This window comes from Patiria miniata, unplaced genomic scaffold (assembly GCF_015706575.1).
Source record: "Patiria miniata isolate m_02_andy unplaced genomic scaffold, ASM1570657v1 HiC_scaffold_29, whole genome shotgun sequence".
Classification (NCBI taxonomy): Eukaryota; Metazoa; Echinodermata; class Asteroidea; order Valvatida; family Asterinidae; genus Patiria; species Patiria miniata.
The window spans coordinates 15,222,779-15,247,979 of NW_024037068.1; the positions used below are offsets into that span (position 1 = coordinate 15,222,779).

The 25,201-nt window shown below is 40.7% G+C and overlaps 1 protein-coding gene across 5 annotated transcripts in view; it reads right to left on the bottom strand.

The window, feature by feature from the left end:
- Window positions 1-20,697, bottom strand: part of LOC119736034 (neurogenic locus Notch protein-like) — a 39,600-nt gene extending 18,903 nt beyond the window's left edge. For 4 of the 5 annotated variants that reach the window (XM_038210025.1, XM_038210023.1, XM_038210024.1 and 1 more), the window contains exons 1-14: window positions 20,552-20,696; window positions 16,395-16,473; window positions 12,608-12,781; window positions 11,252-11,344; window positions 9,276-9,521; window positions 8,181-8,354; window positions 7,675-7,761; window positions 5,997-6,227; window positions 4,199-4,357; window positions 3,179-3,268; window positions 2,689-2,925; window positions 2,279-2,404; window positions 610-783; window positions 46-135 (exon numbers count right to left, since the gene is read on the bottom strand). In XM_038210025.1, coding sequence (XP_038065953.1) covers window positions 46-135; window positions 610-783; window positions 2,279-2,404; window positions 2,689-2,925; window positions 3,179-3,268; window positions 4,199-4,357; window positions 5,997-6,227; window positions 7,675-7,761; window positions 8,181-8,354; window positions 9,276-9,521; window positions 11,252-11,344; window positions 12,608-12,781; window positions 16,395-16,473; window positions 20,552-20,620 — 2,029 coding nt within the window. In that variant the 5' untranslated portion in view covers window positions 20,621-20,696. Of the gene's footprint in view, window positions 1-45; window positions 136-609; window positions 784-2,278; window positions 2,405-2,688; window positions 2,926-3,178; window positions 3,269-4,198; window positions 4,358-5,996; window positions 6,228-7,674; window positions 7,762-8,180; window positions 8,355-9,275; window positions 9,522-11,251; window positions 11,345-12,607; window positions 12,782-16,394; window positions 16,474-20,551 lie in introns of all 5 variants that reach the window. The other variant, XM_038210026.1, reaches the window with a different exon arrangement.
- Window positions 20,698-25,201: the final 4,504 nt, after the last annotated feature.

Below are 25,201 nucleotides of genomic sequence, written 5' to 3' on the forward strand. Positions count from 1 at the left end.
CAGTGTTGGTACAGTTCGTATCCAGGAAAATCGACAATTACTTACTATCACCGTCACCACGGTTCAAGATACTGACTCTGCTGATGCAGCGTGGCTTGTCGAGAACTATTCCTAAGTGGGGGTTTTCCTCAGCCTCTGAAATAAAACAAAAGCAAAGGTCCCTTACAACATTTTACTGTTTCCAGAAGGCTGGCCTGCTGTCCTCTCTGTACCTATATCTGACTGAGTAAATGAGTGACCGACTGCTAATTATGCTTAAACTGGTTTTGAACTGGTGACGAATGCTGAGCAGTGCTATCGTATAGGATTACCGCACAACGCAAATGTTTGGACTAAATCCGGCACATTGTGTAGGCAAGGTACATGAAAGAATTTCCAATGAAATAAATCTTATCCAATGAATTGTGTGCTCTCTAGTATCAGATTTTTTAATACCTGATTTGACGTGTTTTGTTTGAAGCATTTTCGTCTCTTGATTTGGTAGTTAGCTATTTGTTTGAGTTAAATACTAATTAACCTCCTCTGGTTGCTTAACATATTAACTGTCTGATGTATTTTTGATGTTCTGACATGAGAACAGTACAAATAACAAACAAAAACAGAGCTTACCAGTAATCGTGCAACTCCCTCCGTACATTTCTCCATCTTCACCGAGCAACTTGGTGTCGTGATATCGACCATCAACAACCTTCTTGGCAAACTTGTTACTGTTTCGCTCGCCGACAGCGGAGCTTTGAAATGCTTGACTGCCTGTGATATTCACCTCCGTTTCTCCAATATTTACTAGGCAAACAAAAGTTACAATTCACTTTAACCGAGTCTATGAGAAAAATACATAGCCAGTGCAAGTGCCCCTTGCAAGAAATGTTAACCCCCCCCCCCAAAAAAATTACCTTGCTACGCTACTGTTATGTTAATAATTGTCTGGGTTTTTCCGCTTTATTTTCAAATGTATAACATATACATGAAAATGTAAATTAGTTGAAAAGAAAAAAACGGGACACTGCCATTATTTGCATATATGCACATCGTCACCGTTTTCACGAAAAGCCACATGTGTCAAAAACATACCATTTTTTTCGACTTCGATTTTTTTCACTTTTTGGCTTTAAAACATTGTACTTAACCAAACTACACTAATGTTGCAAGGGCCAGAAATTAAACGAGTACAAAACCTATTGCACGGAAGGCGTAAAAAGGGGGTCCACTGAGATTTTCGTTTTCACGAAGAGCCACATAATCTATGTTTCATTCTCAGCTCCGCGCGCGTACACATGCGCGCCTATTGAAAAGCACGTTGAACAGAAAGGGCCAAACGGTAGAAAACGTGAATTTTTGTTTTTACGAAGAGCCACATATCTTTACTAATTAATTTTCACTAATTAAATACTGTATTAACCCTAACGTACCAGAATCCATGAAAATCCACACCCCTGTTTTGGGGATTTCGGGGGATTCAGGATACCTTCATATAGAAAAAGTTGAGGGATTTTGAAGAATTCAGGAAGTGAAGCCTAACCGCAGGTTTTGATGGATTCAGGATACCTCCATATTGAGCAGTTGCGGGACTTTGATGGATTCAGGATCTCAACAGATTTACTCCCGGCTAAGTGGTGGATTCTGATGGACTCACTGGCCACCAAAAACTTTTTGCATGGCAAAATTGATGGATTTTGGCGGATTCAGGATACTTTCTAGTAAATATACCCAAGGGGTTAGGGTTGACTGGGATCACGTAAAAATTCAGCTCTCATAGAATCTTATGATGGTTTCATTGCTGTACAAAGTTGTTGCAAAATGGTATTTTTGCAGTTTAAAAATAAGAGAAACTTCCCTTGCGATTATCTCGAAAACACTTTTTCTTCAAATCCATGTGTGGCTCTTCGTGAAAACAGTGACGATATGTTTGGTTCAATACAGTGAACATTCAATGAAAATAATATCAGTCCTTTCGTGTCCCCATAATCATACCTTTCGACCCCTTCCATTCTTTCTGTTGCTGTCTATTGTGTCATGTGTCCATTTTCTGATTGATTATTTATATCTTTATCTTTATCTTTATATTGATATTGGTAAGTTTTAGCTAAAAATACTGTCTGTACGGTATCATGCTTTTACAGTGCGTCAAAAGCTATCGAGAGTTAGTACACAGAAACAGCGACTTGTCGTGGAGTTTTCACAAACAATCTTCAAACTAACTTCGCATAGTGAACAAGTACTTGTTACCGTCCACACAATTTTGAAGTTTAACTATTGAAACTCTACAAATGATACTAACCAGTAGAACTACCGGTTTCGCAGAGATCTCCAGTAAATCCGGCAGCACACACGCATGAGAACTTGTTGACACCATTCACGCACTCGGCACCATTCTGGCATGGCACACTAGCACACTCGTCCATATCTATAGAAAAGATGAAAGAAAACCCCCGTTAAAACTAATAAGGAAAACAACAACAAATCAACAAGGTGGGGCAAGACAGGAGTAATCTTCCTAATACGACCCTGCACAATGTATTTCATGCATTACGCGAAAAAAGTCCCAGCTATAGGCATACCAGACAAATGAAAGATTACAATACTTTTAATTTAACCCCGACCGGGGTCTACATGCCAATGCCAACAGTTTTTTCTTTCCATGCCAGTTTACGAAAACTCAGACCCACTTGGAGGGATTCGGCCACCTACCAGTTCCTGGGCACTGGTCCAAAGGTACCTCCCAAACTCTGACCTCACACATCTGCAATGAGGCGTTTGAAGAATCGATTGAAATCCTGAGCACGTTGGCCAGTATCGGTGAGTCACAGTCGATGAGGATGGTTGCACCAGGCACAGCTGCTTGCTCGGCTGTCACAGAAGAGCCACATGTTTGAATTGAGTCTCCACTCCCAACGGCAGTAACGGTAGCACCAAATAGACGCTCACCTGAGGAAGGACAATCGAATCCGAATCAGAGATGTGGGACACTAAAACATCTGATAAAACAACGACCTCTCGTTAAATACTTATGTAGCACAACCTGTTTTCAAGCAATGAACGATTCAGGCTATTTGACATACTTGGCGCGGCAGGCAGATAAACCACGGACTGTTACCCATGGTTTCATGGAAATTTGATTGAAAGAAAACACACCGAACAAAATAAATAAAGATCACTCAGACAAAAAGGTCTGACTTACTTTGGCCGTCTGCACGATTGAGAATGCTGACTCTGCTGATGCAGTGACTCTCGTTGAGGGCTAATCTCCAATAAGGATCTTCTTGAAAACCTAACAAGAGCACGTTTCAGAGAGAAGAACATAACTATTTCTAATGTTTTAACGATATTTAATATCTGATTCAGATGTCATGGGAATTGGTATCTTATACTCGAGTATCATAATTATGTCTACAATTAATTTTTAGCACAGCAATTGCGGATATTAAATTAACAAAAAGCACTGTGCTGTTTTTGTTTTTTCAAAACTGATAATGACAAGAAGTTTTCTTCTGATTTGGTACAAATGAACTCATTGAATATGATGAGAACCAAATACTTCTACAATTCGTGTGTAAGAGACATCGTAGTAACAGTTGTGTTCAAGCAGCGTAAAAGTTACTTTGAAAGGTCAGCATAAAATCATTGAAGTATGTCACAATATCAGTACAATGCTAGAATTGTAACAATGTTCTCCCTGATCCACTTTGAATGCAATAAAGCGCCAAAACCCTGTAGACGAGCGGTCTCTTGGAGCCAAAACCTTGCAACAAAACTAAAAAGGTGCAGATTCACAATCAGCTCTCGGCGTCTTGCAGAAAAACATCCTCCGAAGCCTCAACACACAGGGTTATGGACTTCATCAGCCAATTGGATGGTCTAGCGACTAGAAGTTTTATGGTTTTATGAGCGATAACCCGCCGCAGCGATAACTGGCCTTTGTGACTTTTTTTCAAGAATTATATGTATTTTTGTACAGTTAAAATTTGGTAGTTACATGTTATTGGACACTTAAGGGGGTTCGTTTTTGGCCTTTTTTTCGGGGACCAACCGATCGACCACAGAGTGACATGTACTAGCTCTGTTGCCAGAGCTGAGAAACATGCCTGTTTCAATAAACCCCATTGACTTGAGAGCAAGGCAATTCGTAAATCTTCAACAAGGACCTAATAAAATTGTCCCCGATATTCACCAACTCACGCAGTAATTAATGTATTCTCACCTGTCATGGAACAGCTGCCGCCTTCGACGTCAACATCATGAATCATTTTGCCATCGTCATACCGTCCATCGACAGCTTTTGATGCGTTAAACTCGCCCGTGACAGATGCTTGGCTAACATCTGATCCAACAATATTCAACTCTGTTTGCAACTCGCGACCTGGAGAAATAGACGTGAAAGAAATTAGCTCGTTTAGCTTGAAAGACAGAAAGGGTGCTTCAAGAAGGTAAAGGTAGCAAAAGGTAGGGGAACAATGTAGCAAAGCCAGCCAATTAACCAGCCAACCATCAAACCTAACAACAAGGGTCAACAAGCCAACCAGACAGCAAGCCAGTCAGCCAACCGGCCAAACACACTCTGCAGCTATCCAACCTGAATCCAGTCGGCCAACAAATCAACCTGCCAGCCAGCACACCAGCCGGCAGCCAGCTAGTCATTAGGTTAGCCAGCAAACCAGCAAGGCCGTCAGCCAACCAAGCTGAGAGTCTTCCAACAAGTAAGCCGCCCAACCAGCCAATTAGCAGGCAAGCAAATCTTGGCCTGACGTACGTACGAAACCATAACCATTAATGCTGAATAAATTTCTGGGTTGGTCCTTTATGTTACAACTGATAATGTAGTAGCCAAGGGATCCCGTATCACCAATCGACAATGTCACATAAATGATCGATATTGTATCACTCTTGTCGGTGAAGAAACATTACGAGTATCATACAGAGAAATATTAGAACCACATTTAAATATTAGTTCAGTATGTCAATTAGACTTGTGGCACAGATTTCCTTTGAAGATAGAATTCCCAAGTATGGAGACACGTTTCGTTAGGGAATTCTGGCTCCCCTCGGCCCGTTGTACAGAGCGACAGAAGTCCCTTCCACACCGGCGTAGCCCGTGATTCAGCCACGGTCATGCCCAGTGCGATTCAACACCGAGATTCAGCCCGACATTTGGTGGATGGTAGTCCGAATCAAACGGTTATGTTTTGTAACACGTGCAAAAAATCCCTGCTGATTTCCTTTGCCTTTGTGCGCAAGGGACAAAAGTATTTGTTACAGATTATATTTTGTGTCCGAAAACCCCAGAAAGTAATGTCTATGACGATATTAGGGCTTTTCTAAAAGCGACAGCTCCTGGAGACCTTGAGAGAAAATGACCCGATTATGTGGACCCCTGTATATTTTCAATTGACCGTTGCCGCTTCCTGCCGCCAGGCCCGTTCATGCGCATGCGTGCATAATTATGAATTTATTAGTAAAAAGGTATATGGGACATAAAGAAACTTTTAAATATACCTTTTTCCCATACTATTCCAGTGTCAGATATCGGTTGTTTTGCATTTCCATTATCCGTCCACACATGATACATTATTGGAACGAATCTGTACTGCATTATCGGTCTAATGTTGTTGCATTATTGGTAGGTAATTCAATATCGGTCAATTTGTGTGACATTATATTTTGGTGATACGTTATCCCCTGTGTACTACATTATCAGTAGTATTAACATATGGCCTACAAATTAAAATTCCGTGTATTGAAGCAATCGGTAAACTAAACTTTGATTGGTGAAGGCCGTTTGTACCCCTATTTGCTCAAGAATCTGTTACGTAGCTACCCCTCCCCAACAGTTGTCTATGTCCCAACCCCTTTTAAAGTTTTGAATTGAAAAAAAAATATGATTTGCTTTCAGTGGCCGTCTTCAAAATGTATAGATCCTCAGGTTCCTCCACCCCCCCCCCCCAGAAGTTTAACCCTTGCTACGCCACTGTCAAGGCTGAGAAGTATTTCAAAAATCATACCTTGGTTGCATTGGTCCATTGGAACTTCATACACTCTAGTCTCGCACACAAGCATCATTGCAGGGCGAGCAGTACTTATGATGAGGGTATCCGCCTTGATGGGTGGGTTGCAATTAAAATAGGTGGTGCCGCCCGCTGCAGCTTGACTGCTACTGACAGGTGAACCGCACTGACTGTTGACTGTCGATGGTCCTATCCCTACATTCACGACAGCATCCGCTGCCAAACCAGCTATCGATACAATAATGTCAAAAGGAATGGATTTGGGTAAGTTTTGTCCAAAATTACAAACAGCGCTAAGGTCAAAAAAAAAGTCTCCGGTTTCTTGTATGCGCGCGCGTCGCCATAGCCCTGCGCGTCGGCAAAATGAAAAAGGTTTTTTTTCAATGAAAGATGATGTCTCAAAACCGCCAAACTCACTGGTTTGACTGGAATCCTGCTGTTGCACAATTTTAAAGTGTTTTTAGATTGGGTTATGGTCGAGAATAAGCTTTATCTGGCCTCTCTGGACGCCCATATATTTGCACTAAGTTTAGTCGGGCACCATTTGCAGTCATCAGCCGACATTTGAAGCAAAAAAATCAGGTAAAAAAAAAAAAGCCGCGTCGCCGCACAACTTTTTGGGCAAGCTCCATACCAGAAACCGGAGACTTTTTTTTGGCCTAACACTCTGGATCCATAAAAAAAAAAATGATGCGTATTTAAAGCTGAAGAAAAAATACAATTCCATCTGAACAAAATTACATATTAGAGCCTGACACGACGAGTGGTTCTAGGCTCGGAATAAAGCTTCAAGGACTGTCATAGAATGCCTAAGACTACCCATGACTGTTGATAAGTTTTAATGTCTGTCAATGACTAATAAAGACTTGTCAAGCCTGCCAAGGTCAGTCAGACAGCCGGAGACTGTCAATGACTCACAAAGACTGTCAAAGACTCCCAATGACAATCAAGGACTGTCCCAGACTATCAAAGACTTTTAAAGACTACTCATGACTTTAAAAAAAAAAAACAAGAACTGCCCAAGACCATAAAAGACCTTGAAAGACCGTCAAAGAGGGTCGATGACTCTCACAGACTGCCCAAAAGACAGTCAAAAGCTGCAAAAAACTATCAATGACCGCGAAGACTGTCAAATTATGTCATTGACTCCCAATGATTGTCAAAAATTGCAAACGATTGTCAAGACTTTCAGACTGCAATGACTTTCAAAGAAGGCAAAGAGCTGCCAAAACTGTCATAGACTGTCAAAGACCGGGACTGACTGCCAGAACTATCGGTGACTGTCAGCTTGTTGAATGTTGTCACTTTACGATAGTCAATAGTGTCAGTCAGTGAAGAATGGCAAGAACTGTCGCATACTGTCATATACTGCCTAAAACTTCTATCAGACTCTCACAGACTGTCATAAGCTGATTTTGACTGTGGATAAATTTTAAAAGACTGTCATTGACTGCCATGGACTTTCTAAAAAAAGTCTTTTTTTAATGCATGTTAAGACTGAAAACGGTAAAATCTGTCAGTTACTAGCACACACTTGTCAAAGACCCTCAAAGACTGCAGATTGCCCAATGACTCTTACAGATTGTTGAAGGCTGCCAAATGTTGTCAAATATTGCTACGGACTGCAAATACTTTCAAAGACTCTAATGACTATTTGTAAAGAGTAACTTTTCACCTCCACCCGTTCCAGTCAAAACGCTGACCCTGCTGATGCAGTGCATCTCACCCAGGTTCAATTTCCACCACGAATTTTCTTCGGGACCTGTGAACAAAAAGAAATGGCGGAACTGTATTTGACAGGGGTTTTATAATATAACATGCAGTTCACAAACTTATGTCTATTTGGACCTCACTTATGTCTCTTTGGAGTCACTTTCATATTCACCGTCTTTTTCATTTTCAAAATTGAATATTGAACATTTCATGTCGCAGACATTTTGGCGCATGTATACAATAAACAGTGAGGATTGTCGGGTGCGTTGTCATTATACATCAGCTGGATCAGAGTAAAGAAGCTAATGTAGCTAATAGTACGCGATCAATGATAAAAATACTTGAGGATCGAATGAAAAAAAGTTTAAGGACTTTTCATAGTTATATTTATTTTTGCGCTCCAGTCTATTGTTTTGTTTATTATTAACCAAATATATAAACACAAAAAAGACAAGATTAAGGTAACACCTGTGAATGAACAGCTTCCACCTTCAACTTCTCCCTGGGAGTCAACAAACATGTCGTTATCATATTGACCATCCACAGCTTTTGAAGCCCACTGCGTTGTATTAAGCCCTTTAAAACGGAAACTTTGTTCAGCATCCCCACCGACGACGTTCAACTCCTGTTGCCCCTCCGGTCCTTTTGAGAACAGAAACATATAATTTCTATAAAGTCACATTAACTAGCGACCAGCCAAACCGTGGACGCGGAGAACAGCCAACTATCTAGACTGTCAACTATCTAGACGCGAGCCAGCACCCGGGCCAGCCACCAAGCCTGACAACCAGCTTACCAACAAGGAAACCAGAAAAGCGGCCAGCCACCAAGCCTGAGAGCCATATAGCCCACGTACATACAAGCCAGTCAGCCGGCTGGCCAGCAAGCCTGACGGCCAGCTGACCCACAAGGGAGCCAGCCAGCCGGACAGCGATAAGGTGGAGTTGCTCGAGTAAAAACAGTCGTTCGTTGGCCAATATACAAAACTGCCATAGAAATCTGAAATATCTAATTTCCCAAGTTACATGGCTTCTCAATTTACAATTTCTGATTGTCTGTAATTCGCATATCATATCTGACATTATGCCTGTAATGTCCGTGTGTGTCTTCCTCCTGTCCTGTCCTGTCTCTCTTTTTTTCTGTCATCAGGGGCGGATCCAGGAACTTTTGCAGCGGCCTTCAGGCCCGTCAGCTATATATTTTGGTATGTATTGATTTGTTGTAGATAGGCAGACATAATAGGTAATTGTTAGAATTGTTTTAATTATCTGTTGGCGTCGGTGTTTTCGCCCCCAACCCCCCGTGGATCCTCGCTTGGTCACCGCTTGTTTTAATTGGTATGTGTTCTTCCTTCGTCCGTCCCTAATATTTGTAAGGCATTGCTCTACAAGCACCGGCTTCTTGAAATACCTTCATGGCTACTAACTCTAATATTTGTTATAATATTACTTCTGTTGACTGGTCTGGACCAGCTGACTTCATACGAAGATTTATCATGTGGATATGTAATGAAAAGCAAGAGTGCTAACCAAATTAATAATCAAGTCATTTGTGAATAATTACCTGGTAAGCATTGCTCCAGTGGAACCTCCCAAACCCTCACCTCACACAACTGTATTATAGCGTTGTCTGAGGGAATACCAATGATGACGTATCTCGATAGGACTGGCTGACTGCATTCAAAGTCAACCGTGCCACCGGGTACTGCAGCTTGTTCAGCAGTCACAGGCGAGTCACAGCCGGTGTTATCATCTAATTCGAGAGACGGTTCTCGACCAACTCTGACAACAGCTCCCGTCAAACGTTCACCTTTGCATAACAAACATTAAAAAAATGTTACGGCCAATCCCCAGAGCGACATGTTAGATTTATTTATTTTCTGGTAATGAACCAACGATCTTCGAAAGTGCCCTAGGCTCTGTAGCTCGAAACCAGAAAACGTTTTAGAGGTGGGAGGAACACCCCAGAATAATATTCTTGGGAAAGCCCCTGGGAATGTTTTAAAGAGTCACTTGAAGAACATGATTATCGGACAGTTGCCATCTGCTTCTCGTTCTTTCGCTTTATTAAATACAAATTGATGGACGTTGATAGTTGTTTTTTATAGGCTCCCTTAGTTCGCTAAAGTAACGACATCTGAAGTACCTGTGGTCATCACATTGACGTTCATTCAGCAAAACAATCGTCACTGTATTTCTCAATGCAGTTTGGGTGATTAAGCCTTCAAGCTGGACAAATTTAATTCTCCTTTCTCTGCTTTTTATTGCCCATAATGTTTCTGACCGAATGAGGGCGCTATAACTTAATGTGTTGTACCTTTCCATCATTCTTAAAGTTAACATTGAAATTATTTTGACATTGAATTATTTTAACTTGAATGGTATAACATCCATTTTCACACCCCCAGGGCGTATTCGAAACCCCGTTTTCATGTTCAATGAACACGAGAACGGGGTTTCGAATGACGGGAACCAACACACGAACGATGTACGCGAACAAGATTCTCAAACCCCACTTATTCGGGAGTAGATAAGGCCAAAAACAAGTCTCCAGTTTCTGGTATAGAGCTTGCCCAAAAAGTGGTGCGGCGAAGCGGCTTTTTTTTTTTTTTTTACCTGTTTTTTTTTGCTTCAAATGTCGGCTGAGGACTGCAATTGGTGCCCGACTAAACTTAGTGAAAATATATGGGAGTCCAGAGAGGCCACATAAAGCTTATTCTCGATCATATGCCCATCTAAAAACACGTTAAAATTGTGCAGCAGCAGGATTCCAGTCAAACCAGTGAGTTTGGCAGTTTTGAGACATCATCTTTTATTGAAAAAAAAACGTTTTCATTTTGCCGACGCGCATGGCTACGGCGACACGCGCGCATACCAGAAACCGGAGACTATTTTTTTTGGCCTAACGAACGTCAGGTACAAAGACGGAGTTAATATTTGTGTACAAAATGGAAAGCATTCATTAAGTACAGGAGCAGTAACGATAAAAAAAAAATTGTACGTGGTTATAGAGTGAGCTTGTCAGCCTTGTCTCGCAAAATTTTATAGCTGTTTCGGGATTTCAATTAGTTACGTATTAATTCAATTAATTGGCCTCTTTTCATTCGGCGTTTTGATACGGCGGCTGCCATCTTGAATTTTTGCCCAGCTGCACTCGGGGCGGTATCATAAGTCCGACGCCTCATAGGTCAGACGCGGCGTCGGACCTATGAGGCGTCGGATTTATGGGCCTTCATTTGGTTAAGGGATGCGATTTTGTCGGACTTATGAGGCGTCGGACCTATGAGGCGTCGGACTTATGAGCGGACCCCTGCACTCCACAGGCACTCCACGGGCACTTGGGCGTTCGTAAAAAGCAACACGAGAACACTGTTCACGGGTCAATCGAGAACGGGGTTTCGAATACGCCCCTATTGTTGTTGTTACAAATTCCTACATTCATTCAGAAACAAGACTTAAGAACTTTCCACAATGTGTTACTAATACTTTTAATAGTACACTCGGCTAAACTATCAAACGGAAAACTCGACTTGAACTCACTGTGGCCGTCCCCACGATTCAGGATGCTGACCTTAGTGATGCAGTGGTCACCGCCGAGAAGCAGAACCCAGTGAGGATTCGCCTCGGGTCCTCCTAAACCCATAAATAAATACATAAATAGCATTTGAAATTCTTTCAACCATCTACTATCAATTATCAACATATGATATTTAGTGTTACTAGCGGGATGCCGTACTTCATGCGGCAACCGCTATAGCAGGATGGAGTTATACAGGGTGGATAAAAATAAAACGAAACCGAAATATTATTGCAAATTGGAACAGAAGTATAGGGCACATGTGAATAAAAGGGAGTTATCCTCTGTTAGGGTTGCATCTCCTCTTTAAAATGACACACTGATCGTGTCATGACATTCACGGTTGACTGAGCAGAGACCAATCTTTATGCAAGGGTCTATTTAGAGGCTTACGCCACTTGTCATGGTGATATCACTTTTTCCCCAACCTGCCTTGGTTGGCAACCATAGCTTTGCACTCTGTTACAAATGACACCACAAAAACCACAATTGAAAAGTGATGCAAGCCTCTAAATGGACCTTTTCATAAAATTGGTCGCTGCTCAGTCAACTGTGAATGTAATAACGTGATGAGAGTGTCATTTTTAAGAGGAGATTCAACCCTAACAGAGGATATCTCCGTTTGATTCACATGTGCCCTACTTCTGTTCCAATTAACAATAATCTCTCAGTTTCTTGGTTTTTTGTATCCACCCTGTACACCAATATTTACTTTGTATGTTGACCCAAAGTGGGTGTGGTGAACCTTTGTGAAGTAATTGTACCATTTTTTTATCATTTTGTGAAATAGTTGCGCTCTGTGAAACACGGATTAATTGGTTGTATTGCTCAGTGGATATAATCAGAATGTTGACCAATCACGAGTGGGATCAAGACCCCATATAATTCATTATGCAACGCTTGATTAGATCCCCTACATCTGATTGACGGATTGTTGATCACGTGTCATTAAATTATTCGTCCAAACTCACGGCGCACAAAAGAGAGGTTTCATATCAAGGCCGCGCTGTTGGTTGCGCTGTAATTGATGTGATGATGTACATTCACAGTACCAGTTAACATTTACCAAACAGATAACGAATATGAATTTAAGGTGTTGTTTAAAATGAAAACTGAATGTTTCACTTTCGCGCAATGGGAAGAATACTTTCATTAGGTGACAGGAATGTTCCATTTTATAATTCGCCAAGTGAAATGGCACACTTCATCTGTCACACCATATAATCATACCACTGTAAGCTGTAATAATGTTTTATTTGTACAGAACAAACCGGATTTCATGTGAGTCACATTTCATCATAAAACTATTCCACGCTCACGTCCAACTGTGCAACTTCCACCGTCCACTTCCCCGTTTTCGTCCAGCAAGTTGGCGTCATCGTATCGCCCATCGATAGCCTTTGCCGCCATCTCCACCTCGTCTTTATTTATGGGAGCAGAGGACTGCGATTTGTGTCTGCCAGCCAAGTTCATTTCTTTTTCCCCTTCGAATCCTTCAAAAAGTAGAAACCGTTTTCTATTCATCAGTCACAATCATAAATGTATAAGAGCATGTTTGGTGTGTTTTGTCTACCAAAGTAGAAATGTTTATAGTACAGGGTTAGTAAAAAAGCGGACCAAAAACCCCAAAAATTATATTTCATGTTGAAAAAAAAAGCATTCAGCACCAAACATAATGATGACTGGAAAGCCAATTTCATCAGCTACTTTTAGTTGAAAAAAGTTACTGAAATTGCTCAATCCGTTCAAAGAATATCACCATTTAAAAACACAATAACCCTAAAACCTCTGTCGTCCAAAAAATGCGTTTTCAAGAATCGTCGTCACTTCAAACATCACTAGCGATAAGACCTCAGTTAAACAAAAACAACTAGGCCTATTCAACAAAGTCCTTTTGAAGGCCCGTTTTTTATAAAAAGTGGATTTTAGAAATAATATTGTTTGCCTAACTATAACGCTTTTAATAAAGATATTGTGTACTACAGTTGTTGAAAGATGTTGAAACAAGACTAATTCTGTCATTTTCTTTGTTGTTCCAAACAGTCAAAATACACACTAAGCTGCTTGTTTTGTTTGGACGAAACAGGTTTTAGGGTCATCTTAAAGTAGCTTATGAAATTGGCTCTCCAGTCATTATTATGTTTTGTACTACATATGTGTTGAAATAAGAAATATATTTTTGGGGTTTCGGTTCCGCTTTTTTTACTTACCTTGAACTTCCAATGGCCTATTGGGAAAACTGATGGAGGGGGGAAACGGTTGGGGGGGGGGCAAGGAAAAAACTTAGAATCTAATAATGCCCTCCATGCCCCACATATAGCGCATCCAACGGAGGGCGTGGTTATAGCTTTGTTTTTACAGCTTATCTAACTGAATGGCTGACTTATTGTCGGTTGTGCTTAAAGTTGTGCTTTAAGATTTTATTTATGTTATCATCCCTGCTGCCGCTCTTTTTTGGTTATTCATACACTCGTTTGTAACGCATGTCTGTCTTTTTCTTTACCTGTCTGTTCGTGCTTGTTTTTCTAAACGTTTGTCTAACCTGTGAGCTGTTATGTGTATGTTAACAGGCATGTTATAAGCTTCGGCTTTTGTCAACATGCCTTTATCAGTACATTTTTCTGCATTTTGTATTCTATTTGTTTTGTTTTAGGGGTTTTGGAAGAGAAGAAAATAAATGTTCTTGTAATAGAATGTTTTAAAGAGCCTATAGAGCAGGGCAGTGCTGTTATATAGGATTCACTGGTTGCCACAATTAATGGGCTGAAAAGCGGCAGACAGTGTAGATGCATGGACGCCCATGAGAAACAGCCCCTCCATGGCGCGGTATATTTTCAAGGCTAATAGACTCGTCTCAAACGGGGGCGCCCTAGGGAGGCGCGACGATCTACGCCATTATGGGTACACACCTGTATAGCCTAAACCCATCCGCTGAGCTCATGAATAAAAGTTATACCCTCCAAATATTGTATATTAGAGAGTTCTGAGAGCCATAACATTGGGGAATTGAAGAGATATGGCAATGAAAACTCTGGCCCGGACTCGGGCTTCCAATTGTGAGCATTTTGGAGACTTTTTTTGCGCTATTTTGCCATGTTGTGGATGGATCGTTTTTCATGATGGCTACCGTTCCGCTTTGGGGAAAATAAGGGGTCGTCTTCTTTGGGCGAGAATTGCTCGAAAAGTCAATGGTCAACGCACCAAAAGATGACATCTTGATCATCATTTTTCTGTGCAGCTTAAATACCTGTGAGAGTTCTGAGTATTTTTAAAAGAATTTCGATGTTTGGGCATTTAGCACTAGTGTCTATGGGATTTTTTTTTTTTTTTTTGCACTGGTGCACCCTTTATGTATTTCACAAAAGACTAACCTTGTGAGAACAGGTCACAGTTGGTGACTTGCTATTCTCTCTTTGCACGCTTCCGCCATAAGCATATGAGCATGCAGAGCCTCGATCGGGCAACTTTACACTTTAAATATGGCCGGTTAAGTGATTCCCGTGTCGGGCTTTAGTGATTCCCGTGTAAACACGGGAATCACTGAAATCCCGGCTATTTTTATTGTGTAAAATTGCCAGATCGAGGTTCTGCATGCTTATGGCGGAGCGTGCAAAGAGCGGATCAAATGGACGCTGCGTCCAGGAAAGCGCCCAATGGGCCCTTATTCATGAGTCTCCATGTTGAATTGAGAGTGAGGTAAACTCTTCATTTTTGGAACTTGCGAAGAGAAATGAAAGCATTACTAAATAATTCGAGTCTGCTTAAATGAATGATTTAAAAATTGTTATTAAACATTCCCTAATGTTTTAAGCCAGATTAAAAAAATGAAAGTAAAATAAGGCTGCATAAATAGTCTGGCGCCATCCCATTCAACAGTTAACAATTTATGAAAAACATTCAGGAAACACGACAAAAATGGCCACCTCGTGAATACATTGGGCTCCAGAATGGGAAAGAACACTAACAAGTGGGATATAAACGTCAACACAATAATCTGTCAAAACTTGGCCTTTTTTGTGTTATGCTTGTGAGAACAAATTCCGTGGGTCAAAACTTTGATTCTCAAAACTCGAGTTTTATAGAATGGTGGTGTGGTTGTTTATATTCTGCTTTTAAATGCTCTTTCCAATTAATATAGTTTCATTTAAATCGCGTTTGGAAACTCAATTGAATGCCTTACACAACGGAGTGTCGTTAATCAACATCGGATCATAAAATAATGGCCGCTTTTAATAACAGTATTCAAATTACATGAAATTATTTAATAAGGCTCAGTAGCAAGCATTGTCATTTTTTTCAATGTCTAAAAAGGTATGTTTCACTACACATCAAAGAGGTCATGATATGAAGTTACGTTCTACTTCTCTTAAATGTATGAAAAGCATTTGACATCCCTTTTGGTTAATTGGTTTGCACTTCTTCAAACATTTTAAGCTTTCCATGCTTTTCTGGACAATTGAGGGCGCTGTCGGTGTTACGTCAATTCAGGAAGAAACGGTTGAGTCTATTGTTTTTGTTGTTAGAATGTGAACCCCAAACTAGCTCACTGACAAACGTTCGTGAGAAAGTTTTGCTCTTTGGCTTTCTGCCACGTACTGACAACACCGAATCATCTCAAGAAAAAAAATCACAACAAAAAATGTCCAAACTTATGGCAACTTTTTGCACTGAAATAAAATAACACTTGGCGCTGAAATAAAATCACACTGTTGCTCATGAACTAGGAAACTTGCATGAGCATAAAAAAAAGGCGCAAAATACCCCTAAAAATGGCAAAACGAATATTGATAACAAGGATAAATGGGACACAACGTTGCATTCCAGTAATTACATTACAAAAGCATACATTACAGAGGCCCTTCAAATGCGTCATCTCTATATTCAAGGATTTATGTTAGCATAATTTCAAGAACGGCAACAGAAACAAAACAAAACAAAAAATTAAATATGACTGCTGCAAACAATTTTCTGACTGGATTGACCTGAAATATTCATATGTCATAAATATGGCGGCCTCACGTTGCGATCTTAACAACATCTTCTTCAGAGACAAAAAAAAGCTGATACAGAGGCTAAGTTTTTGTTTCATTTGTATGAAAATCTTACCTCTGGATTCAAGGTTATCGTGCGAGTTTTCTAGCTCCAAAAGGCGTTCCAGCAGTTCCATGTCTCGATACACCTCGTTCTAAAACATGAACGCAGACAGGTTTATTTTACAGGGCTATACGTGTTTCAAGACCGTAAGATAAATGATTGACGGGTATTAAGTAGCCTCTCGACGAGGCCATCATTCGACTTAGACGTAAAGTAATTCAAGTTGACTTCTCACTATCCATTTTGGACATGGTCAGTATTTCTTATAAACGGCCAGTCTGTATTTTCCACGTCGATTATAATGGACGAATACCTATGGAGTCAATAGCTCCAGACAGACGTTTTGGATGAGGCCGCATTATTACAATTGTCGCGCCCTTCCAGGTTGAGGCATTATGTAAGTTAATACTGCAAATAAAAAGGTACAGGATAGCCACAATTCCTGCAATTAATACGGGCGATTCACAAAAGTGCGCCTCCAAGCGTTTGCAACGCGTTGGCCAATCACAATGCGCGAAATCGGTCGACCCAATGCGCGTTTGGGAAAGGTCGACTGATTTCGCGCATTGTGATTGGCCAACGCGTTGCAAACTCTTGGGGGCGCACTATTGTGAATCGCCCGTATTGCCATAAGTAGAAATAGTTGTTGAGGGAGTAGAAAACCCCAAATGAAGTAGGACCTCATTTAAACACTCTCTGTATTGGGATTCAGTGGCGGAGCAAGGTCGTTTTTATTTTATATATTTTTTGGGGGGAGACGGTAAAAATTTCTTGAAAAGGGCACGTGCACATCTGTGCTTAACTAAAGACAGGTTTGTTTTTAGGGACAATTGGCCTCCGTGAACTCAAAATAGTGCGTGTGTGTGGGGGGGGGGGCACCATCTGTCGTTAGGGGCGCTGTTCAAATATGCTTTTCAGGGCGAAATATTCGTGAAATTTAAAAACAAAAAAGGCAGCCGGAACGGCCGATGGCACAAAAAAGGCACGACTTCTTTCTAAAAGGGCGCTTTTGTTCCGAAAAAAAGGGCAATTGTTGACAAAAATGGGCACTCTTTACAATTGTGGTGAAAAAAGTGCATTTGAACGGAAAAGGGCAGTCTTTACAAAACGCTGGCTACGCCTATGGGATCGGTTTGTCATAATTGTTGTCATAAGCATTGAAATAATTTTATACTGTGAATTTGTTTGGGTGAAAGTTTGATGTAGTATGTTGCATGTGTTTGTTTTTCTTTAGTGTATCTGCATGTGTCTGTTTGTCAGGTGTGCTGTGTCTTTGTTTGTCTCGGTCAGTCGGTTAGCTTGTCTATCTCTCTCATCCGTTGGTCAGTCGATCGGTCGGTTTGTTTGTATGTTTTTGCCTGTTTGTTAGGTTTTCTGTCCATCTTCACTTATTTATCTGTCCTATGGTCGGCTGATTGTGTGTTTTTCAGTTCTTTTGTTTTTGTTTGCTTCTATTCGATGGATCAAGATTGTTTAATACATTTACTTATTTGTCTAATGTAACTTTAAAAGTATATTTTAAATTTATATTTAATTGTTTGAATTTATCATTTTCACTCCGTGTATGTGTGCAATGTCAGCCTCGTAGCTGCGTCTTTCACATTTTTAATAAACTAGAATAATAGTAATAAAGGACATAAGCGGTAGTCACAATGGCCTATCATGGACGACTAAAATAATTCAGCAAAAGTGTATTTTGGCCTATTCAAAGGACAAAACTTCAATTTAGTGCAGGTTATTAAAAACTAACCTATCGAAATTAAACTCAGCAGATATAGATGTTTGTTAAAACTGTACAAATCCCCTTCATTTTTGATAGGTTAGGTCCAAAAATGAAAGCGATATATCGATTTGGGAAAGGGATACGATTCCGTTCAGATAACACTTTACAGAAAAAGAGCCAAACGATATGACAGCTATTTCTAAACTTCGTTTGTTTTGCTCTATCGTATTAAATTTTGTCCAAAACTCGTCCCCAGGGTGTCGAACATTACGCGCCCACCACTACCTGCTCTCTCACCCTGGTATTGGATCATTTCCATGTGCACAATTTTTGAACACGTATGCAAATGAGGATAGTCTGGTGCCTGCCTGTGCGTTACATTTGCGTTTGTTATTGTATGCGGTGTCTGGGGTAAAAACAGAATCAATTTGTCGCAGCGCGAGCATGGCGTGAGTAACGAAAACACGATTTTATTTTGAATTAAACTGTAACGATCTTAACGAGACAACATAGAGTATCACATGTCATATAAACATAAACAAATTGGAAAGGAAATGAATATTTTCGAGAATGCGTGGACGAATGATTGCGAAAACACGTACTGCACATTATGAACAGCAACACCAACGACACGATATAAATCCATTTCTAGCCAATTGCGGTGTATCGAATCAGGATACAGGAAGAAAGTTTCCTATCCAGGGCTATCACTATTGGAAACGTGGTTGGAAATAAAGTAAGCACTGGAGACGAGGTTGATTTTGTCCAACAATAATTATAACCTGACAAAACTGACCTTAGGCAGCATGGTGAGGGTTGCATTATATAAGGTAACAAACAAGCCGTTTACCGCGTTGTGGAAATAATTCGTCAATTCTTTTTTCGCGGACACAAAGCAAGTTTTCTATTCAAAGAGGTCAGTTGGAAAGCGAAATATGAAATAATTATGGTAGTGCCAAAGATTTCAAATCAAGCTTGACCTTTTTATTCTCAATCGCGTGAATTCAAGCGGCCTTCACTACTGGTCACTAATCTCTTCATTCAAACCCCCGCAGTGACCTCGCCGAACGGTACTGAATCCTAGGACAGGATGACCTTGCAGGAAGGCTGTAGGATAATGAACACTTCCATTGGGAATAGTTTATGACACAGTTCCATATTCTGATGAATATCGACGTCGAGTGAGATTCAAAAAGTTGACAGTTTCATGTGCGGTTCTACTGGGAGGGGCGGGGCTATTAGGTATTTAACCCCCCCCCCCAAAAAAAAAAAAAAGTTTTGTCTAGCCCCTTCCAACCCAAAACAAATAAACATGGCACTTTCCACAGTGGTAGGATTTTATCAGCGCCCCCATTGAAAATTTCCTGGGTTAATTTTACCCAAGAAAGGGTGAAAACTGCAACTACCCAAAATTAGGTTGTTCTATAACCAATTGATTGGGTTATAGTTTATGTTAAATTCAACCAAAACTGGTGGTCATACAAGACCAAATTAAATTGATTTTGGGAGGCCTATAAGTGTCGGGAGAAAAAAAGTTTTACATTTCAGTATGCCTCCCTGCAAAATGTATAGCCCCTGCTAGCCCCCCCCCCCCCTTCAAATGTAGGCTTTAGAACGGCTCCTTGAAAGTTTCTTTGGATTCACAGTGGGAAGTCTTTGCACGAGCGTGTGACTCTCCAGTAGCTTTGGTGACTTCCAAGGCGTATTCGAAACCCCGTCCCCGTGTTGAATGAGCACGATGACGTGGTTTGGAATGATGAGAACCAACGTGCGAACAATATTTTACACTTCACACTTAAAAGTGTAAAATTCAATACAGGAGCAGTATATAGGCCTACTTATTATTGATAAGTGATCATATTTTAGGTAATAATCGAGAGGGCTTGTCTTTGCAAAATTTAATATCTGGGTTTTTTTTAATATTTGTTATTAATATTTAAGTCACATTTTGGGGTTTAGTTAGAGGCTGAGCCTTTCCAGTCGGGTTGGCGCGAGACTCTTTCCTCGCCTTCCATCTCTTACCTATAGTTACGGGTTCGTAACTCGTAGATTGCGTTTTCAGTCCGTGCCTGTTTCCGTGGGGTTTTCCCCAAGGAACCACACATGACCGTGCCTTCTCTCTACGCTAAAGACACGCCATCCGTAGTACAGTGCCTTGGGCACTTTTAAGATAGTAAAGATTCCCATATATCTGGAGATCACTTGTCAGCCTGTGCACAAACCGTATGAGACTGTTCTGAAAACGGTGTGTTTTCTCAGTAAATACTTCAATATTTTCCCTGCTAAATATGATTTTTAGGATATATTATCGCTTTCTGATGGCTGATAGTTCACTGAAGGGGAAAATAAGTGATGACCAGATATGGAAATCTTTCCCAAGAGAGTACGTTACTGGACACTAGTTTGGGCTGTTTGCATTTCAGTAGTATAAGTACGAGACACTTACCGCTTCCTGGGCATACGGTAATGCCGAAATTGCGTGGCATAACGCCACCAGTAGGAAAAGACGGAGCATCCTTGCCTGAAGGAAGGTCAGCTGAAAATGAAAGTACAAGTAACTGTATCCTCGGTTGTGTATAGGTGATGGGATAATATGCCTTAACCATGCGTAATATACACAATAATGCTACTTTGTGTGTGTAGGGTCAACCACTCAAACGGTACTTTTTTATTTCTATTCAAAAAGAATCAATTCTGTGTGCAATCAACCACGCATACACGCGAGGCTAAGGCGGGACTCACACCATTGGTTTACTGTGCAATCTGGTTTTGCGGGGGCACAGTGACCGGAACAAAATAGCTTGCTAGGTTTTCTTTTTCAAAAATATTACCCAAGTCCCACTTTCCGACCCGAAATCTTGATGCACTTCTATTAAAAATACGGCGATACATGCAACTCGATCGGTGCAGTGGCGGAGCCGGGGGGGGGGGGTAAGAGAGTATTAAATTTTTGGTAAAGACTACCCTTTTCCTATTTTCCATTCAAGTGCCTTTTTTCTCTAGTGTTTAAGTCCCCCCCTCCCAACCCCCGCTCCTGTATTTTAAAAGAGTGCCATTTTTGCTAATAAAAGTGCCTAGTTTTACAAGTGCCTTTTTAAACACAAAAATGTTGCTTCTTTTTAACAAGTGGCTGTAACGAGGTCAGTTTTTGGAAATTCCGCGTGCGTGTCTGCCTGAAAAACATCGTTCGCTTTGAACAGCGCTGCGCCCTCACTGAAAGATGGTACCCTCCCCCCCCCCCCTCCGCCCCACGTGTTCCCTTTTAGCGCTCTCAATATTCATTGGAGCACAGAACTTCCTCATACAAACAAACATCAGTCGTTGATATTCAGAGTTTAGATGTCATACCTTGTGTTGTGCTATTTTGCTATCGTGTCCATGTGTTTTTGAGAGTCTTTCAGAATCCGATGATCAAATGAATCACTCCACGTCTATACGTGGTTATTTTTTTTCCCACACATGATCACCCATTAAAGTAGATAAAAAAATGTCCTTCCAATCCCATGCAAAATAGAACGACTTTCGGGTCTAGTTTCATACCGAAGTTCCGGGTCGAGCTGGAACTATTGGTCAAAAAACTAAAAACTCATGTTTACATTGTAGTGGTCACAAAACTTTGTATTAAAACAGACACTGACTTCATGCAAATCGCGTGTCCAGCGTAGACAATTTGGGAATTATTTTTGTTCTGGAACCAAGTATAATCGGTGATAATTATGCACATGCGACACTTGGTACTAAGGGAATGGTTCTCTGCTTTAATTTCCCTTCACAAAATCATCTAGAGCTGGCCACAAATTAGAAGAAAAGTGACATATGTGGCACGCACCTATTGCAACAAGGTCCATAAGTGTGTTTCGCACAGTCAAACAAAGTGATTCTACGACATGGGACAATACCGCAAAGAATTGAGTGGGATACTTCTTTAGAGGGATTGAGAATACTTCGGTTTCCACGCATGACAGCTTATTAAAGTTCGGGGAATCCAACAATACCACCACTCCCTGCAATCCCTGTTCCCCGCCGCGTACTACCAACAATACCTTTATTATTCTGATCTAGACAAATACCGAACTCAGGGTTGGCCATGGTCAAATATGGCGTGAGAATTTTACATTTAATACCTGAGAGATATGTTTCTAATAGAGACGTAGCTATTTGTAATGGCGATAATTAATAATAAAGATAACTCCATTTTCAGAAATGTTAACGTTGCACGTCTAGAAATAGAGAATTCCCTTTCAAAATAAAAAAAATCTCTGTTTGGGGATTAAATATCAAATTTGCACGCCATAGTGAAGGTTCTATAATAGCAAAGTTCATGAATAGTAAACCTCGCTTGATCATAAACCCCATAGGCACTTCTATTAGGATGAACTCTTCGAGAGTTGCAATATGAAAGGAATCGGTTACAGTAGACCGATCAAGCAAGTCTGTGCCCCCCCCCCCCCTGTTCTCACAAAAGAAAAGGTGCATATAAGGCCCAAAAAGTCTCCGGTTTCTGGTATGGAGCTTGCCCCAGGCCCAAAAGTGGTGCGGCGTCGCGGTTTTTTTTTTTTTTTTTTTTTTAACCTTTATTTTTCTTCAAATGTCGGCTGATGACTGCAAATGGTGCCCGACTAAGAGAGGCCACATAAAGCTTATAATCGATCGTAACCCCATCTAAAAACTGTTAAAATTGTGCAGCAACAGGATTCCAGTCAAACCAGTGGCAGTTTTGACACATCATCTTACATTGAAAAAAAAACATCATTTTGCCGACGCGCATGGCTACGGCGACGCGCACATACCACAAATCGGAGACTTTTTTTGTTTGGGCCTAAAAGGCATAAAATATGAAGAACAAACTGCGGCGTTTGGCTTTACAAGAACTTAAGAAGCAACGTTAGTGGGTGTATGGCACATGGAAGTTAAGGCTCCGTCAACTAAAACCACCTGCGGGACGCAGTTACTTTATGACATCCCGACAAATTTCAGCAGGCAATTTGCAAGGATGATCCGTCTGTTCCTTTGGGTGGTGGCGTTAGGCCACGCAATTTCGGCGTTACCTCATGCTCAGAGAGAGGTGAGTTTTGCCGTATAATATGTTTGAAAGGCAGACAGGATCATTTGCATTAATCCTAAAAGTGACTTATCGAGTTATTATCAAAAAAACTGACTTGAGTTAAAGATTGTACTGGGACAAAACAACCCGTGAAATCATTTCCGTCTGGTCTGCTGTCATTAAGAGGAAATAAAAAATGTACACAGAAAACACAAAGTGAGTAATTAGACTCATTATCGTAAGAAGTGAGTCATTTTGTCCGTATAGTGACACACTTTGGCTCAAAGTGTCTCACTACACGGACAAAATGACTCAATTATTACGATATTGAGTCAAATTACTCACTTTGTGTTTTCTGTGTAGGCATTTTCCAACGATCAGTCAATTGACTTGTTTTTTGGAAATAATAGAGTGTTCTCTAGAATAAAACGTGTTTCTTAATCAAAAGGTTGTGCATGGTAATTCACTGTTTTCTCGAAACGTATGATATCCACTGAGCTGACACTTCAACAGGTTGGGTTTTGAACATACTTCTTTGAATTTGAATTGTGTTATTATTGGAAACGAACGAAATGCATGGACAGCAATTGTATCTCTGTCCGACAATATTATAAATTAGTTCACTGTTAACGTTTTCAAAGTAAAAGGCCCTAGCGGACGCTATTTAGTGTATTTTGTTAATACTGGGTTCCTAAACCACAATTTGCCTGCTTGTTTGTTTTGGGTTTTTGTTTGTTTTTTAACAACAGTACCACACAAATGATGAAATCGGCAATTAATTTCGGTAGGCAAATAAGTGTGCAGCTATAGGTTAAATGAAGCCCCTGTCACACATCCAAGACCAAAGACCAAGACCCCGCCAAGACCATGATATTTAAAAATATCTTGAAAATAGTACCAAAAACGTAGGAAATGTGGCGCCAGATTCATATGTCGTCTTCTGAGCTCCAGTCTTCAGACCATGATCAGAATGTGCTGCGATGTCGTCCCGAATACTATGACAGGTTAACAACCTGTTTTCCCAGAAAGGGGACAACTTTGTGTGGACGCGAGTAAGTCCACACAACGTCGCTGCTACCTGATTTATGTGAACATCTTTTGTTCGGAAGTCCACACAGTGAATGTAATGCTTATACACAAATACGTTTTGTTTCTCACACGGGTACGACCGCAGAAAGCAAACAAACTGTGCGGCTGGATTTACAACTGGCACTCAACAGCAATTCGGATCACCTGATTAGGTCAGGTACTATACTTCCAACCAGTCCACGAACCAGCTGCCAATAGCCGGTGATTTAAACAGCATTATGCCTTGTTTAATATCTTATTCTCTAAAGCCATCATGAATATGCATAACACAGAGAGACCGCCCTCTTTTGGTATTGTCCGATCTCGTTTGAAAAAAAAAATATTCGAAGCCGAATTAGCAATGACCGGTCGCGCGGGCCCGCTGGCACAGCACATAAACGACCTTGCATTCAAGGCTGAATACCGCGCCCGGTATCACGTCCTATATATATTTGCACCGTTAACTCAGTTAAACTTCCTCTACCCGAAAAAATGATAAAGATAAAGGCACGGTCCAAACCACTCTTTCTTGCGATAATTTCTAGGTCTTTGTCCATTAAATCTACGTCGGAATATGCTGGCAAATTTGTGCGAAATCCTGACGATGCGCAAAAGGCCTCGTGGGAAGTCACCTGATATTGGTAGTCTCCACTCAAATCGCTTCGCTTCCCCATCGAATGATGCCCTCGTCAAAGGGATTATGCCCCCGAAATGTTGCCGCGTGTCATCTTGAAACAAGCCCTATATCATTTGTTTTGGGTAAAAGTATGTGTCTTTTTTTATTTTTTTAGAACGAGGGATACCGAGACATGGAACTGCTAGAACGCCTTTTGGAGCAACAAAATGCACATGATAACCTTGAAGCAAGAGGTAATATTATTATTCAAGGCTTCATACACTCTTTTAGTTTCATCCATGTTTAAAAATTATACCGATATTTGAGCCTGGACGTGAAAGAATATTAAACTATTGTTGACTGCTGTG